Raw genomic sequence first — 19359 nt, forward strand, 5'->3', positions numbered from 1 at the left:
TGAAGAAGCTGTTAACAGACATCTCTCAAAAGCCAAACATGTCCAGTGACTGACTGTTGCTAGTAAAACACAGAACAATGCAAGAAAATCAAGCCACTAGTGTACACTGGTTAACTTTAGCTCTCATTCTGTGTTGAGAATCTCCTTGGGCTGCTGATTTGCAAAGCTGCTTAGTGCCTCATTTCAGTACACACCTGCCTAGGTGGTGCTGATTTTTCTCAAATCATAAGGTTGGTCAGTTAGAGACTTCGTTACAGATAGGTTTGAGAAATGCTGGGGAAATGACGTCCATAAGGGCACAGCTGTTATCTTCCACAGTTTTTAGTTTATCCCTGGTTTGCCTCCTAAACACCGTAAATTAAGCAGCCTTTAATTGCTTTCATCGTAACCAGAAAATGAAAAACTGCACCCTTGGAGCTGTACAATTCATATCCTTTCAGATTTTTGTGTGTGGGGGGGAGCTTTTAAACGTGTACCATCTGATTTTGTTTTATTTCAGCATCACAGTCATTAAATATGGATCCGGTTTGCTCATGTAACAACCTTGGGCACATTTTTGCCATTCAAAACATTGACCTCAGTGGGGCTCGCACAGTGGAAGGTTGTGCATGTTTATCTTGGGTTAGAACTGGAGCCTCAGATAGCTTGGGTCTGTTTCCAAAGCAGTCAGAAATGGAATGTGCTGAACATATAGTAGATTCAGATAAAGAATGAAGTCCATCTAGTGGCTTCCTTATTCTTTCATTTGTATAGTCTGTCTCTCTGTAAGCTGATTAGATACATATTTTCTGGCTTAAATTTTTCTCTTGCCTTCCCTGACGGTCAGTTGAGAAGTTTAATACATTAAAACGACCTGTTTCCACATATTGCCCTTTGTTCTCTGCAGACCGGACCGGAAGCGCAGGGATGTGTTCCGAATCGCAAACACCACTGTTGCCAGTAGGAACAAGAACACAACGGTGCCAGATCACTTCGCCAATGTGTCTGATGTGGAGGAGAGCGAGATGGAATATCCATTCTATGAGAGCAAAGTGGAGGGCCGGGAGAGGACGCTCATCTCGCACCTCCAGCCTTTTACTCTTTACCGTATTGATATTCACAGCTGCAACCATGAAGCAGACACACTTGGGTGCAGTGCTTCCAACTTTGTCTTTGCAAGAACCATGCCTGCAGGTACGATCTCCAGTGTTTCAAGCTCTACATTTCATTTTCTGGGCGGTAACATGTATCTTAGGGTACATCTATACTTACCTCCGGGTTCGGCGGTAAGCAGTCAATCTTCTGGGATCGATTTATCGCGTCTTGTCTAGACGCGATAAATCAATCCTGGAAGTGCTCGCCGTCGACGCCCGTACTCCTGCTCCGCGAGAGGAGTACACGGAGTCGACAGGGGAGCCTGTCTGCCACGTTTGGACCCGCGGTAAGTACCTTGTAGTTCGAACTAAGGTACTTCGACTTCAGCAACGTTATTCACGTAGCTGAAGTTGCGTATCTTAGTTCGAACTGGGGGGTTAGTGTGGACCAGCCCTTAGATACACACAGGGAGAGACAGCTTTGAAAACCAAATATAAAATAATAGGGTTTTTTAAGGATTTTTTTTTTTTTTGGGTGCAAAAATAAACATATTTTTAAATGTGAGAGTTATGTAAAATGTTATCCATAAACTCCAAGGTCTAGCCTATGGCACTGCTCACTGCTGCAGAGGAAATCAAATAATCCCTATTGTCTGCCCAGATAACTGCAAATCTGTTGACAGGTGCAGGGAGGGAGTGGAAATGGTTTCCTGAGCCCCTTGGACACTCTGATGCAGGAGGATTGAGTATACCTTTCCTGACATGCTGTAGTCCATGGATATTTGTTTGCAGTTTCTAATCAGTTCACTTTGGCCTGGTCACAGATGTTTGAGTTTTACTTGTGTGAGTGTTTGCCATGAAAAACAAAATGTTTCCTCTGCCACGGAATGCTAGTGCGCTCCTCCAGTCTGGGACTGGAAACAATATTGTGTCACTTTTCATGACCAATCACAAACAACTAGCCTATCTCAAATATGAAATACTGGGTACTCTCACAACTGTTTGCAATCACTGTAGTAAGGCTTGAGCTTATACAGATCGCTCATCTACTGAGAAGAAAAGACCTTATTTCAGAATAAACCCATATGCAGTCATAACTCCAGCAGATGTCTGGTTTCTTTTTGATGCAAAATGGTAGTGGTTTTGCTTTCTGGAAGGAAATGCTGAAGATAATCCAGAGCCAACCATTGTCTGTACAATGCAGAGGTATTGTTTATTTCAAGTAAGTAGGGAAATCCAGGCGCTCAGGGGAAAGGAAACAAACATTCCCAAATTCTTAGCCTGTGAATTCTCAGAATTGAGGACCTTTGTGATTGTGTGGGCTTTTGAACCTAATGCATATATTGCTTGACTGGACCAGTATTCATCGTCCCCAGGCAGCCTGCTGAATAATTTCCAAAACCAAAAGCACTGGGGATAAGGCAGAGAGCACTGATGTCTCTCCATCATAAGCTGTGACTGCACACACTGCAGATACTGTCCCTACACTGACAATCCAGACGCTGTGACAATGGAGCCCGTTTTGACCTCCGTGCAGACCCCAACCTGTGTCTGTTTTTCTGACAAGCCTCTGTCTTTGCATCCTGTGACGTGGACACTATACTGCAAGTAGCTCTGCAGAGATGCAACACCTACTGCTGCTACTTTGGGCCTTCTACAGCCATCAGATCAGAATGACTTTCACTCACTACCGTGGAGAGTACTGTGGAGGTCTGAAGAAAGAACCAGTCACTAATATACTAAGTTCTTCAGCCTGTACTTTGTATTAGATCACTTACTTATTGGGTCCTGATGTTTTTAGGCCTATGCACTGCATCAGCTGTAACAGTATTGTTCAGGCAATACTAATCTCTCAAACAAGCCTTCAAGTGCTTACTCCTTGCTCTCTGGGGATTTGAACAATATTTATTGTGCTGTTCTGGTGCCTCTGGAGTAGTTAGGAATTTTGTTTTTTGATCTCTTTACCTAGCTTGGCCCAGCAGTTGTCTCAGATTCAGACAGGCTGCAATGCTGTTTGCGTTACATCAACTCTTGTAATTATTTTGTAGAAGGAGCAGATAACATTCCAGGAACAGTAACGTGGGAAGGCAAAGAAGATAATGCCATCTATCTGAAGTGGTCAGAACCTGTAAGCCCTAATGGATTGATACTGATGTATGAAATCAAATATGGGCAGCATGGAGAGGTGAGGATTGATCAAAGACATGTTTGTTTGAGGGAGGAGGGGTTCTGTTGGAACTAATCTCATGTGAGCTGAGGGGTGAAAACATTGTCCTTCCTACCTGTGGTCTGGTCAACTCCGACAAGCTATAGAGGGTCAGACTGAGTCAATACTTGGATGGAAGTCCCATTGAAATACCCTGGTGTGAATACAGTAGTCTTTTTTTTTTGTTTTCTTTTGATTTTTGGATTGGTATTTTTTGAATGGCTTAAATATGGTATAAGGGTCTCAGCGACTTAAAGCTGAGGTCCTGGGCACGTGTGGTTTTTGAAGCTCATGTGCTACGTTTCACAAGACTCAGAGCATTACCTTCCAGTGCCCATGCTAAATTCATCTCCTACATTATTAAGCATTGGTGTGCATTATTAAAAAAAAAAAATGACTTGATTTCATTCTGGATGAGCCCACATTTTCTAGATGGGAGGGTGATTTTTGTTTGTGTAAAGTTCGTAGAGTGCTTTGGGATCCATGTGCCTAGGAGATGCTTTATTAATGAGTTCACTCATTTTAAAGAAAATAAAAAGGAACTTTAGGATTTAATACTTAAAATACAACTAAATTTTGTATTCCTCCCAAGCTTTCCCAAATTTCCCCCTTTTTAGTTCTCCCGTTAAGCTGAATACTTTTTAAAGAAATAAAGGTGCTTTGCTTTTTAAGGTAGACTTTGATATAGTTATGAACAGATTTTAATACTAAATAGTACAGATACAGCACAGTGGTCAGTATTGATGGTATTCTCTTTAAGGAGGAATAGGGAGAACTGCAAATACTAATGTAACTATTTGCTAAAGCAAAATAAGCAAATTTGTAAGGGCAGTTGTATAGCAACAAGTTTTCCCTTTATTTTAATAGTGCTGTTAGCAGCAGCGTTCATCCAAGGATTTGTAGATATTGAGTCTTGCAACATACCTCTGAGACAATTTCTAAGTATTATGCCAAATTTACAGGTGGGTGAAGATTTAAGTGACTTGTCCAGCAGCTGTGGCGGTACTTGAAATAGAAACAAGGAATCCCGACTCTCAGTCTCTATTTCTAGCCAATATGTTACAATCCTTCCCTTGTTTTACTTGCTTTTACCATTGTTGGATTCCAAATATCCTTAAATTGCACAAAGGGAGAACTGTTCTGATTTTAGTTGAAGAAACAAGTTTAAATCATGAATGCGATGCAAAGCCCAGCAAAAACTGTGACCTTACTGAGTTCCTGACAATTACAAGTATAAAAATATTTACATGTAGTACAAGCCGTTCTTCTTCTTTCAGGAGAAACGGGAATGTGTTTCTAGACAGGAATACAGGAAGTTTGGAGGAGCCAAACTAACTCATCTAAACCCTGGAAACTATTCTGCCAGAGTTCAGGCCACCTCTCTAGCTGGAAATGGATCATGGACTGAACCAGTGTCTTTCTATGTACAACCCAAACGTAAGAGGAATTTTATAGGTTGCGTCAAACTATCTGTGGTTACTAGCTTATTTCCTGAGTTATCTCACTTACTCCTGTTGTTTGCATGCATGATTGGGACTTTGATCATCCTTCCTAAGTTCTCTATATACTTCCTCAGTTGTGCATGCTTCTTTGGGAGCTGTTCTGCATTCTCTTAATTGGAAAGTGCATATGAATGAACAGTACCTTCTGAGGCTAGGTCCTATTCTGTTTTGCATGTGTATACACATTAATAATAGTAAATGTTGTCCCTGTGGTATACTAATCTTGGGTGAAAATGTACTGCTAGGAATAACCATACAGCAGTATTATGAATTGGAATCTGGAACCCATCTGGCAATATGGAATACCTATTGCATGCATTAATGTGATACAAGAAGCCAAGTTTATTTGCATGGAGCTTCGTTACAATTTCATTTTTAGTTTTTTTTTCCTACTATGGAACTCAAGTGGCACTTTGACAGAAGATCAACATGTTGACGCAAGAGGGGGTAGTGATATCGGAAATGAAGCAATTGTTTTACACAGAAACAAATTGGTAAACAAGTTCCACCCAGTGCTTTTATGGCTACCATAGGCATCTCGTCTTTTTCTTCTACATCTGCACATCTTATTTTTGTTTCTGCTTATTTGCAAAGCAGATACATTTATTACCCTCAATATATCCAGGCAAAATACCTGTGTCCTCTTCTCCCATTTGTAATAAAACAAATTTTGTTAGAATTTTTAGTTGAAATTGGAGCAACAAAATATTTGTGTGCATGCTGTCTTTATATATAGATGTGTGTATATATAGATTTAAAAGGATAAGCATGCATTAATCATTTAAAGAAGAACATCAGACCATAAACATACCTAGTCAAACCAAAACTCAATTAAAGAGAACGCTGCTCTTTTACAATATTAATGCTGTCCTCTTTCTCAGATTTCTGATTCTCTGGTCATTTATTGTTAGGGAGTCTTCCTGAAGAAATTTCTACACTTCAGACAGAAAACTGAATTTTCTCATTTTGCAGTATGGCAATACCTTGTGTAGGCTGAAAACTCTCGTGGTGGTAGAAATTCCATAGCAACGTAAGAAATTTGTTTTCTTGTCTATTTCAGCGGCAGACTATGGGAATTTCCTGCACTTGATAATTGTGCTCCCCATTGCAGTGCTGCTGATCATTGGAGGTTTGGTAATAATGCTGTACGTCTTTAACAAAAAGAGGTGAGATCTTGCATACACTCGTGAGGGAGACTAAACTGGGAGGAAATGTTCATTTTGAACTCAATGCCCAAAGGGGAAGTTTGAATTTGAAACCAAAGCGGTGTTTGGAGGACCATACAGGATAGACAAAAGCAGATTTTTCTCTGATTGGGAGATGATGTTTCGAGTTACTAATGAGCATCTGTCTGTTTAGGGAGTTATGGAGAGGCGTTTCATTACCATGCTGAGCTTGAGAGGAGGGAAAGGGGGGGAGGGGATGGTCTTTTGGGGATGTATTTCCATTGGGACAATGATAGCAAAAATAGAACCTTATAGACCAGAGGTTTAGCCAACAATTTGAATCACTTTGGAAACCACAAAACCTTATTCGCTGGACAGATTGTAGTCAATCCAAGTGAACATGGTATTTCGCATCTCGGTAGCCTCTTCACAATTGCTGAATGTTTTTTAATGAAGAAAAGGAAAATTTAGTATTTGCACCAACGTTTAAATAAGCTTTGGCTGTTTTTTGCATGTAGAGATTTACGTTAATCCCTTCTCCCACCTCAGATATAGAGGCACTCCTCGGACTTACGACACAATTGGTTCCTGAAAATTGCGTCGTAAGTCATAACTCGGAACCGCAATCCACTCTATTGCGGGACCGAACGTCATAAAGTCGAAACCAATTGCCGTAAGTCGAATCAGGGTGTCCATTCAGAAACGTCGTAAGTGCCGTTCGTCGTAAATCGAACGTCGTAAAGTCAAGGACTGCTTGTATTTACTGAAAATGCTTACATTCACTTTACACATGGCATTTACCAAATCTCTGTCTGTACCAGAGCGATAGTTTTTAGTGGCACTGTTTATTCTGGCATTATAGGTTTGCTAATTGACACCCCTCTCTTACCCAACCTTTATCTTATACAAACCCTGCCAGCTCATCCCAAGCCTGCTCCAGCCCAGGGAATGAAATGTTTAGTCACGTTTGCAGAGCCTTGATGATAGTTTATTAATCTGCCAGAACTGGACCATAAAAGAGGTTGCATGTAGCATGTTTCCTAAAATCAAGACTATCCCAAACCCACCTAATCTCCTGCAGGTTGGGAAGCATGGAATCCCACGACTGATCCTGAGCACAGATCTCCTGCATGGCACAACATCATATAATCAGTCCTGGGGGAAGAGCTTTTGGATACTTTTCTAAAAAAATCTGCTCTAGGAATCATTTTGGGGAAGTTGAATGGCATGTGTTATATAGGGGGGTCGGACTAGATCACAGTGGTTCCTTCTGGCCTTGGAATCTGTGTTTACATTCAGCCATAAAAAGAAACGTGAGAACCTAGTGCATTACAGTGTTTCATATTCATTCTTCTCTGGTGCAGATATGGTGTAAAGAGGACTGGAACGGAACTGGGGAAGGGGGGTGGAGAGGGGAGGGGTCTCCCATGAAGACTGTTCAGGCCATTTTCTCAGTTGGTGTGGCCCGTGTTGGTATATGCAGGTAGAACAAGAACTCTGTTAGATCAACAAAGTCAGTTCCTCTCTCATCTTGTCCGAAAACCCCTCCATGTGTAAGAAGCAACAGGACAGGTGGTGGAGCAAATAGTGGAAAAGCCCAGGAAGAGGAGGATTGGAAATGCTAGTTGTATTTTTTTTCATCCTTAAAAACACATCTTATGTTTTAACAGGAACAGTGACCGACTAGGCAATGGAGTGCTTTATGCTTCTGTGAACCCTGAGTACTTCAGTGCTTCTGATGGTAAGTGTGGCCTTGAGCTTCTGATGCTTTTACTTTAATATATTCTGTTGTGTGAGATCAGGTCAAGCCCCATTTTGAAAGAAGCAGAGATTTAATAGGACACAGTCAACCTAAAACTCAGCTTGCTTTACCTATATTACTCACATATCAATAGTCTGTCAGTGGAAATGTATAATGCCACCACGGTTAATAAACTGAAAAAATATTTTTAAAAAGTCTTCTGTCTTCTTGCAATTTGCACAGTCAGTCAAACTAGATAGAGCAGTTTCACTTTTGGATTCTCATCCACTCGTCTAGTGTTATTGTTTACCTGCCGCATCCACAGGTTCCGCCGATCATGGCTCCCACTGGCCGCGGGTCACTGTTTCAGGCCAGTGGGGGCTGCAGGAAGTGGCACAGGCCGAGGGATGTGCTTTACAACTCATGTTTTGTATACTGAGTTTGCACATAGTTGTTCCCGAGTCATTTTCCATTATGCAAGCACCATAGTTATGCTTCCTTTTTTCCACCACAGTCGTCATCCTTTAAGATTTGTGTATGCTTTAGGCTGGTAACAATCAAGTAATCACAATCCTAGATAGAACTGAAACTGGCCATGAAGTTGACGGCCTCTGCTAAAGGTCATCTCAGGTGAGCTAGCTTGATAGTCATGATGGCAACACAAAGCACTGACATTGTTTGGGATTGTAGCTAGTTCCTTTGACTGCTAAGGCTGGGTTTTCTGCAGAGAGGGAAGAAAAAAATCTTGAGTCTTTAGGTGCTATGTAAAAGCCTAAGGTAGGTAAACTGCCTGGGAAAGAACATGGAAACAATTGCATATATAGCTTGATACTTACGTCCTCGTGCTGTGTGCATTTTGCTACTCATAATTCATGGTTGGGGTTTTTTATCTTGAAACCACAAGTCTTCTCCCCATTTGCACAACTTTGTGTGGAATATCATTGGCTGTTCTCTCTCGCTCTAGTATACGTTCCGGATGAGTGGGAAGTGCCCCGGGAGAAGATCACCATGTGCCGGGAGCTCGGGCAGGGCTCCTTTGGAATGGTTTACGAGGGAATAGCTAAGGGAGTGGTGAAGGACGAGCCAGAAACTAGAGTGGCCATCAAAACTGTCAATGAGTCTGCAAGCATGCGTGAACGGATAGAGTTCCTAAACGAGGCCTCAGTCATGAAGGAGTTCAATTGTCATCATGTGGTAAGTTGCTTGAAATTGAGCACAGTTTCCTTTAACGTACCTGTAGTTACTGGCATGATGGTATCTGGTGCCAGGCTTGATTGACTCCATGATACCAAGAGTCAAGACCTCCTAAAGCAGCATGCTAAAGGAAAGTGCTTCCTCATCACATGGCTCTCACGACGGGCGTCGTGATAATGCGTTAATAGGGACGGCCACTGCCACAGAGTTGGGATCGAAATCTTTTCGAAACTCTTCCCAAGATTTGTGGGTGTTGGTTCCAGACTAGGGCCACTCCTAGTTAATAACCGGGCTTTTAATTGGTTAATAATTTCCCCAGTAATAATTAGCCATATCTGCTGGGTAATCTTAACTTTTCCCTTTCAGGTGCGGCTGCTTGGAGTCGTCTCGCAAGGCCAACCAACACTGGTTATCATGGAGCTCATGACACGCGGGGATCTCAAGAGTTATCTGAGATCTCTGCGGCCGGACACAGAGGTGAGCGTGTGGGTTGGTTTTTTTTCCTCCACTTGCAAGAAAAGGTAATGAGTTCAACACACCAAACTTGCCCATGTTGTCAGTCTCCTGCCTTGTTTGGAGCAACTGTCCTTGTCAGTGTTTTCTGATGTAAACCTTCCTCACGCACATTGGCCCAGTTACGGTACTGGCTTAGCACAGCTGCGGAGCCTCATTCGTCTGTGATTTAGTACACAATACCCCTGGCTTTCTGATGCATACATTAGCAGGTTTCTGCAGACCTTTTTGTGTGTCTCATTTTTATCACATCTTATTTCCTCCACCCCATTTATTTTAAACGTTGTGGGCCTGTCTTTGTTAAATTACACATTATCTAAAAAGAGACCATTGCAGAAATGCAGGACTATCTCCAGTTCACTCCTCGTGTTAAAGCCAACTGATATCTTCATCGTGTACCATAATTTCCCTCATTCTTTTTTCTTTTTAATCTGTGAACTAAGTGTGGTGCATAGTTTACTTGCCCTGCTGGCAGCTAACCTTCATCACTAGCTATAATAGGAGCCCAGTAACTGAGTAATCAGCGTCATCATTTCATTGCTGACTTTTCCGGGGTGTTCACGCCCAGGGCTCTTCAGAACCTTCTCTGAGTTCCTGCTACTCTTTGCTCACTCCCCTGTGTCCGACCCGTGCATTTAAGGAGTTAAATACTTATACAGAATGAAATTTGTCGTCTTTCTCGCAATTATCTTTTTTTCTCTTTGAGCTCTGTTAATGAAACTCCAGCTGTTCTGTGATCTGCTGCTCCTTATGCCAAAAGAGAGTTTTTCACAGGGATAGTAGAATGTGTTCAGTAGCACACATGTCCCACCGCTGTGTCACTAAGTGCCTGTTTTTCAGGTTTGAATTAATCTTTCTTGCCTAATCTGACTCTTGATAAAGCTGCAACACAGTACAATCATTTAAAAAATGCACGAGCAGGGTAATTGCTCTTGGATGAAGCCCTACATCCTGCCCCTTTGTTTTTGGCATAAATTATGAATGAGCACTTTGCAATAAAACGAATATTTAGTCATGCTCATGTTTAATATTCAGCCCTGTCAGTCTAATAGATAAAATCACTCACGTACATTACAGGGTCCGAAAGGTTAGGAAAGAACGTTAGAGGTCACTTCCTGCTCAAATTAAGGTTGGCCGTGTTTAAATGTGCTCAGCACTTTTCTGTGACCCTCAATTTCACAGTGCAGCATTTGTGATGTAAATAATTTACAGCAACAGAGAGCAAACACCTGGTTTGTGTGTAAGGTGTAAAATGAAGGGCATTTTATGAAACAAAAGGCAGGTTCTTTAAAAACACTGTTCTGTACCCCATCATTTAATGGGAATATGGATTACATAAGGATTGGGCTAGCTTCTCAGCACGGAGGTCAAGGATTTTTTTTTATCAAGGTACAGGTCCTGGGTCATATTGAAGAGCTCACCAAGAGCAAAAGTAACAAAATTCAGTAGACTTCGGAGACAGTGAGCAGTGATATTATAAACAAGAGAATGATCGAAAAGGAGTACTGCCTAGTCTGTTTTTCTCTTCTGCATGCTGACTTATTGTCGTCGTGTTCCCCCCCCCCCCCCCTTGAAAAGTGATTGCTGCGAGCGGGAGGTGCTGGGACAGAGGAGAAGTTGCTGATCCACAGGGCCACTGGCAGGCGGGAGGCGTGGGGGGGGGGTGGAGGGGAGCTGATAGGGGGGCTGCCGGCCCACCCTGGTTCCAAGCCCCCACAGCCAAACAACATTGTAAGCAAAGATTGTGCAACTTTAAATGAGTATGTTCTCTAATAGATCAGCAATGAAACAACGTTAACCGGGACAACGTTAAGTGAGGAGTTACTGTATCTTATAGTGCTTCTCATACTGAACTCATTGTTCTAGATAGATGCAGTGGATTGGCTCCTTCCTGACTGACTGCCACAAATTCTTGAGCCAGTGATTTCACCACACAGTCATGGCCCTTCCACAAAGGGTTCCAGCTTACATAGCCCTTGCTGTCAGTAGGGTATAATAATTGCATACCTTCAGATGGATGAATTTTTCCAGGTTTCCTTAGATCTATCCCTGTGGGTCCTTTGCTGTGAGATCCATTCCATTTAGGAATTGGGGAACTTGGAAGGGTTCCCAGAGAAGGAGTAGAGAGACTCATAATAATAAACACGTGACACACATTTTGAAAGTGCTGAACAATCATAATAAACCCGAACACCATCAGCTATAGATAAGTATCATTAACACACCCACCCACACAGTGAAAGTTTAGTGATTTGATCTGCTCAGGACTTCTGCCTTCTACTTTCCTGCTCAACCCACTATCCAACACTGCTTATCTTGTAGCCAGAGGTATAAGTCTTAGTCAAATTTGCACTGGCAGATGTTAAACCACAGTGTGATGTGCTGAGCTATATACAACCATCTCAAACGTTGCCCTCCAGTATAGTATAGCTAATAGCTATGGTAGCAAAAGCTGTATATACCTTTAGTTGACGATCATAAGTAAATCTATTTTATGAAAATTATCTGAATGGCTTTTTTTCCCCTTTTGCAGGAGTATATAAGTAATGCAAGAGGCAGCACGTCACTGGGTGTCAGGAGAAATAATTTAACAGTATCTTGTCACATTTTCTGTTTTGTTTCTGTTGATAGGAGCGCACAGAGTTTAGAATTCTGAAGTAATGCGAGAAGGTGATTTCTTAAAACTCGTAGAAGAACTTGAATAGCAAAAATGACCCGTTTAAAGCAAAACTTGTTAGTATTCCCCAAAATAGAATGTGCTGCTATACAGGAGCTAATTGTAACCAAGTTTTATGTGGGTGGAGAGAGAAGACATGATTTTCCCACTAAGCAGATGCTATGGTCTATAATCATAAGTTGTTGTTCAGACTGGTCCTGGGTGTCGTGTCAGACTGACTTCTGATGATCTGATTAAGAAATGCATGTTGCAGTTTTTGAAGTGGAAACAATTTCTTCCCCCCGCCTCACACTTCTACCTACTTATTCTTGCTCAGAATAACCCAGGCCAGTCTCCTCCAACTCTGAAGAAGATGATTCAGATGGCAGGAGAGATTGCTGACGGCATGGCATACCTCAACGCCAACAAATTTGTGCACAGGGATCTCGCTGCAAGGAATTGCATGGTGGCTGAAGATTTCACTGTAAAAATTGGAGGTACTTTTTCTTTCCTTCTCTCCCCCCTCCCCCCTTAAACTCAAATGAAACGGGGGGAGGGATAGCTCAGTGGTTTGAGCATTGGCCTGCTAAACCCAGGGTTGTGAGTTCAATCCTTGAGGGGGCCACTTAGGGATCTGGGGCAAAAATCAGTACTTGGTCCTGCTAGAGAAGGCAGGGGGCTGGACTCAATGACCTTTCAAGGTCCCTTCCAGTTCTAGGAGATGGGATATCTCAATTAATTATTTTATATTATTATATATTATATTATATAATCCTACGGTTAGCATTGAAAAAGGCACCTTAATTTCCTTAAATTGTCACTAAGTTGAGTATTTGATTCTGGGGATGAATATATTCCACCTGAGGACTCACTTAAATGTGCTTATAGTTATGTCCATCTGAGTTTTCACTATCCGGGATTTGGTCCAAGTTCAGCGCTTACCTACTTGAGCTTTCTGGGAAGGAACAGCGTAGTCTTTCATGAGATCTGAACTAGAAGCTATGAAAGGAAATTGAATTAGCTTTTGGGGAGAGAGGGGGTTTATCTCCAAAAAATAAAAACCACTTGAAGTGATGAGATAAAAGTGATTTGGTAAAAAGTGCAAGTTTCTTCTTAGATTTTTTGGGGAAAAGAATCAGAGTTCAGCATACAAAGAGCCCAGCTTGTCATTGTGTAGATATATTGAAAAAATAATTTTGCTTATTTTATCTTGAGTATGAATTTGTGCTGAACGTGATAAACTGAAGGCACTGGCCAGAGCTGTCCCTAGAGTAGGCAGGAACTGTTCTTGCTCTTCCACTGAACTATGCAATGCTAGCCCTGACCCTACAGTACTACTGCTAGACCAGTTCTGGAACTCCCATAAATGCAATCATTCAAATCTACTCATGACCCAGTTCTGTTCCCAGAGAAATCAATGGGAAGATTCCTGTTGGTTTCAGTGAGGGTGAGACCAAATCCTGGGAGATACCTCTGATGAAGTAAACAATTATGCTAACAAATCACAAATACTTTGTGTTGAAGCAGTGATTCTTGGATGGCCAGGTTCTTTGGGACATGTTAATTATCCTGGCCTGTAGACTCATGCGTTTTATTCCCCTACTTTCCAGATTTTGGCATGACCAGAGATATCTACGAGACAGATTACTATCGGAAAGGAGGGAAAGGTTTGCTTCCTGTGCGCTGGATGTCCCCAGAGTCACTGAAGGATGGAGTCTTCACAACACATTCAGACGTCTGGTAACAAAACAGGGGCTTTTAAAAACAGTTTATATACTCTTCTTTTAGCCTCCATCAGATTTTTATGGATAAAAACAAGCAACTAAGGTCTACTAAGTCTTCAAAGGCTCTGCTTTTCCCCCGCCTATTTTACTGACCATGAGTCACTCTATTTATGCCATCCCCGTTGCAAATTGTCCATCCGAAACCCTTTATCCCATATTCTGTTCTCAGATGCGTGCGTAGCTTCCATTAAAAAGTGTCTGCCTGAGACTGAAGGTATAATCGGCCATTGGAGAGGATAAGTGCTTCTTTCAGGGATAGGGAATCAACCACTCATAGCAAAAATCTATGGCCTACGCTTACCCAGAAAAGCAACTTGGTCATTTCCAGTCCTCCTCCTCTGAGAAAAGCATTGAAAGGTGTCAAATATACACTCAGATTCTTCAACCTGATTCTTATCAAATTCTTCTGTGTACGTAACTCTGTTTTCTTACATAGGAAGTACAGAAGCTAGAATGCACTGACCTATTCTTTGGAATCATCCGTTACGTATTTTCCCCTTTCGTTTTTGCATACTGTTTCACTCCAATACTACAAGATCCTTTAAAGAAAAAAATTGCATAATAGCCATGCCCATGAAGTTAGTAATAGAGCTGTACAGGGGAAATCAAAATATGCCTTTTAGAAAAAAAAATACTCTGGGAATAACTTTTTTTTTTTTTCTTCTCAAAGGTTTGAGGATAGGTGCCCAGCTTCTGAAAGTAAATGCAGGGCTTGGCAAGAGCTTAATATGTACTGGCAAACCTACATTTCTAAGTCTGTCTTGTTTTCTCTGCCTTCCTAGCAAGAGGTTTTACAGCTGGTGTGTTACAGAATTGGCAGTTGATTGCCTCCAAATGTCTGGAAGTTGGTAGAAAAATTATTTAAGTAGTAAACTATATGATTTTTAAACAGCTTGGATGTTTTGCAGTCAGTGGATTGTAGTTCTACACAGCATCAACTTTGAGTGAAAGTTTTATCATTGAAGTTATGACAAAGGAAAGCAAGAGGGTTTTTTTTGGCATAGTTCATAACGCTACTAACCCATCAACCTATGAAAATGTGTGTTGCTTAGAAATGACAGACTGAATCCAGCCAAATCCTCTAACTACTGTAGGGAAAAGCAATCACTGTAGAAGTTAAATTTGCCATTTTAGCCACGTGTTGTTGTACATGCAGTAATAGTTGCATTCCAATAGCACCTTTTATTACAACTTAGGTACATAAATAGCACCACTGAAAACAGCCTTCTCTGGCTAGAGGGTGACAACCAGCTAACATGACAAAGGAGTGGATTGCTAGTAATCTTACTCTTATTACACACAACAAAAGGTATTTTGGGACCAGTGAAGTCACAGAGTAGACAGAACTTCAGTTTAATATATTATCCAAAAAACCTAAACACACACAACCATCTGGAATTGAGTTGGTCTAGTTTGAAGAGCAGAGCAACACGATTTTGACCCATTTTTATTGCCGACCAATAATTTGTAAATCCACCAGTGGTCCTCAGCTGTCATTTACATCAAGGACTGACTATACTTGGTCAGTTCTTGCACCTTGGTAAATAATCCAGCTCATTCCACTTGCTTAGTTTTTCTCTTTAAAACTACCACTTAAACTGCATATTGCTTGAACAAAACCCAAATGACAGACACAAATTCTAGACAAGGCATGAATTTAATCATCAGAAGTGAATTAGTGCTCCAATACATCCAAACTGGCCGAGGTGTGGGCTCGTGTGTTATCTAACTGCCACAGATCAGTGTCCTTAGAAATACCACTTCAGAAAGTTTTATGAGTGCTTAAAATGCAGCCACTTCTGCCATTTAAACATCAGTGGCACAAAACAAGTGTGTGATTCTTTACCATAGCAGTGTTGTGAGGAGCAGAGGGAGAATACGCATCACTGTAGAGCTATATAATCCATTACTCAATCCAAAGCAAGGTTAAACAAACACTACTTCACTTCAACAGTGGCACAACCATGTAATCCCAAAACATAGGTATCTTAGCAGCAGCTGCAAAAGAAGGGGCGGAGGGGGAAAGCAAATCACCAAAGACGAGGCTGGAAAAGACCAACCTTAAAAAAAAGATTATTTCTTTGGCATAACAGACTTCTGCTTGTAAAAATAGAAATTGTCATTTGTATGGTACCATACTACGGCTCTTACAAAAGGAACTTTAGAGCTTAGAAATATTCAGACATGGTGTTTGTGAATGAGCATATTTTAGAATGCATAGCTTCCAATTCCAGAAGCATTGAGAAATAGATCTTTGCTTCCTTGGAAAGAATTTTTGGGAGCTGATTACATGTACTTTTCTGTAACTCCCTATTCAGTGTAAAAATTATAACACTTCCCCAGAGAAAGAAATGACCTTTGGGGAATAGTTCGTCACCGTTTGGCACCACGTTTCAAGAAAGATCTGGACGAACTGGAGAAAGTCCAGAGAAGAGCAACAAAAATGATTAAAGGTCTAGAAAACATGACCTATGAGAGCAAGCTGAAAAAAATGGGTTTGTTTAGTCCGGAGGAGAGAAGACTGAGAAGGGATATAACAGTTTTCAAGTTTATAAAAGGTTGTTACAAGGAGGAGGGACACAAATTGTTCTCCTAACCTTTGAAGAGAGGACAAGAAGCAATGGGCTTAAATTGCAGCAAGGACGGTTTAGGTTGGACATTAGGAAAAACTTCCTAACTGTGAGGGTGGTTAAGCACCAAAATAAAATGCCTATAGAGGTTGTGGAATTTCCATCATTGGAGATTTTTAAGAGCCAGGTTAGACAAACACAGTCAGGGATGATTAGATAATACTTAGTCCTGCCATGATTGCAAGGCACTGGACTAGATGACCTCTTGAGGTCCCTTCCTGTCCTATGATTCTGTGAATATTTATTACCCTTCTAAAATATTTCCTTTAGGATTATTCAATGTCTAATGCTAGAAACAACTTAAACATTTTTCTAAATCCTCTTTTGCAGGTGTAATAGTCAAGGTATGAAGGAATGGTTAAATATGGGGAATATAGTGGTGCGTGTCTGTGTACACAATGTGTATCAATAGACTGAGTATATTTCATACCCACGCATTCAACCACACACATCCAAAATCATTAAATTCAAAAGATTTAAACTTTTGAATATCTCAAAAGCATTGAAACCCAACTTATCACTGTCATGAAATACTCAGTGTCTTGTTATTTGATCTGCTTGTGAGTAAAACAGCCATTCCAGTCTGTTTTAAATAACATATAGAGCAGACCAGATGCTATACATTAAAGACCTCTCCTTTTCAGTGCTCAGGCTTTGAAGTTGCTTCGTGCAAACAATATTGTTTGGCTATATTTTGGGGGTATTTTTCTTGCTTCCAAAAAAATTAAAATACCGAGAGTATTTTTCTGCCTTTCTGGTAGTATATTGTGACATCAGGTTCCACAATCTTAGATGCCATTTTTAGGAGTCAAATGTCAAAATGAGAAAACTGCAAATGGCCAGACATCAGGATTTATAAGCTGTCAGGTGAAATGGCAAACTGTAAAAGTGTGTCTGGAGGGTTTGAAGGGCGAGGGTTTAGTCTGGTAATTCACTTTGTTATTGTTCTTAAAGACTGAGGAATGAGGTAACTAGGGAAGACTTTTCGTTGGGCTGCAAGGAGAGGGCCAAGATCTTAAAATTAATGCAGTACCTTTTGGGATCCAGAGCCACAAGGTGCCTTTCTGTATGCTAGGTCTTTGCCATTTACAATTTCTGTTAGATCTGCTAAACTATTTTAAAGGAGCAATGCAGGTTTGTTCCTTGCAATGTAATCTCTAGTATTGTAGTAGCACTCAGGAAATAAACTCAGTAGCCTCTTTCCTGTGGCTATCAGAATAGCAGTAAGGCACTAAGAAGTGGAGCAGAGATTTTTTTGTTTTGTTCCAAGTGTAACTGCATAGTTGCAAAACCCTTTCATCATTTCTGGTTTAAACAAGAACCCATTTTAGATACAGTGGATAACCTGAGATGTAAAACAACTCTACCATAACCGCCCAATAATATTGAACTCCTATTTTCACAACACAAACCTTACTACTAGCCCACACATCCTTGCTTCCCTATAGCAAGTTGGGCTGGGTGCAATCGTGGTGAAAACAAGGATCTGATTTTGAAAGATAGAATTGTTCTTCTTTGCTGCTCAATAGTGTGTAAATGAGATGACGCTTCAATCCTGTAGAGATTGATATTATTGTCCATCTTGATCTCATGTTAGTTTACTAACATTTTAAGAAAATTTCTGTAGGTGCATCAAGGCATTAAAAATGTTTTATCTTTAATTACATGAAGGAGCTGCTTAGTTCTGTGTAAGATTGTCACGGAAAAGAAACGTGACATTTTTCATGTCAAGTGCTTCTAAATCATAACTGTACTTGTCTCTATTACCTACTGAACAGCTCACGCTACTAGATCAGCATCTTTCTCCTACTGTCCTTTTGCAGATCTGTAGATAGGTTCCCTGTATCTTGCAAAATGACAGTTGAGCTTCCCAAGATGGTTTAAATGTTCTAAATAGAGCTTCGTAGCGCAGCGTTGGCTCTTGGTGCAAGAGGCACAGAAAGATGTATATTTTTGCATCCTATATGATTAAACAGACCCAGGCATCTTCCCCACATCTACTCTAAAGCAAGCGAGTTGCATTGGTTGCTGTCATGTCTCAGATATGTCTTGATGTTTGCATTGCCTCTGTAAGTTGGCACATGGGAGAACCTAAAGCAGAGTGACAAAGGGAGAAACCAGTATTAACCAAAAAGTATTCCTGTGTCACAAGCAGGTTTTTATATGGAGAACAAACCATATAGCATTTGCAGGCTTAGCAGCATACATTTTAATAGGTAGCCATGTCATGGCTGAAGTGGGAAAAACTCAGGATTTTTTACTGTTTAGTGTTTCTGTTGTTGAAGCATGTCAGACAAAATGAAAGGAAAAAAGCAGCTACTCTCAGAGGAGGGCTATGCTGCATGCTTGTCTTCCTGAGCTCCCTTTCTTTCCCCATTTGCCAGAAGTACCTGAATATAAGAGAGAAGAAATGTCACGAGTTGTTTTTGGGTTTGTTTGTTTGTTTGTTTTCTCCACATGTCAGGGTTACAGTCATCATTTCAGTGGCCTTTCAGGGCCAGTTTCATCTGTCACCGCAGCAGTTTTATATCCAAGTGTAATTGTTATGCTAAAAGAGTTACACTATTTTAAGGGTTTTTTTTATAATGAGTTTAGTTGTCTGCTGGACACAGACATCCTCTACAAACAGAAACGGGACGTGAGCAGCAACAATGCAAGTCTCTTCACTGCTCTCTCCTCTCCACCCCCTCCCACAAATGCACCTCACACCTGAACTTGGAAGGTGCACCTGCGGAGATGAGAACAGAGTCCATTCTCCTTGCCGTTTCCCCACTTGGCACTCATGCTGACAAAGTAGCTAGACTGCCAGTTAGAGTCAAGAACAGTGATGGCTTTTGTCGACATGGCGCCTAGACGGAACCCACCAAACTCATTAACATTGAGCAACCAAGTAG

General features: G+C 41.1%; 1 protein-coding gene across 1 annotated transcript in view; it reads left to right on the forward strand.

Moving 5' to 3' along the window:
* The window catches only part of IGF1R (insulin like growth factor 1 receptor), a 263823-nt gene that overhangs the window by 234205 nt on the left and 10259 nt on the right, over positions 1-19359 (forward strand). The window contains exons 11-19 of the mRNA XM_054043160.1: positions 887-1173; positions 3122-3258; positions 4557-4716; positions 5842-5947; positions 7618-7688; positions 8653-8882; positions 9249-9359; positions 12389-12548; positions 13662-13791. Coding sequence (XP_053899135.1) covers positions 887-1173; positions 3122-3258; positions 4557-4716; positions 5842-5947; positions 7618-7688; positions 8653-8882; positions 9249-9359; positions 12389-12548; positions 13662-13791 — 1392 coding nt within the window. The remainder of the gene's footprint in view (positions 1-886; positions 1174-3121; positions 3259-4556; positions 4717-5841; positions 5948-7617; positions 7689-8652; positions 8883-9248; positions 9360-12388; positions 12549-13661; positions 13792-19359) is intronic.

This window comes from Malaclemys terrapin, chromosome 10 (assembly GCF_027887155.1).
Source record: "Malaclemys terrapin pileata isolate rMalTer1 chromosome 10, rMalTer1.hap1, whole genome shotgun sequence".
Classification (NCBI taxonomy): Eukaryota; Metazoa; Chordata; order Testudines; family Emydidae; genus Malaclemys; species Malaclemys terrapin.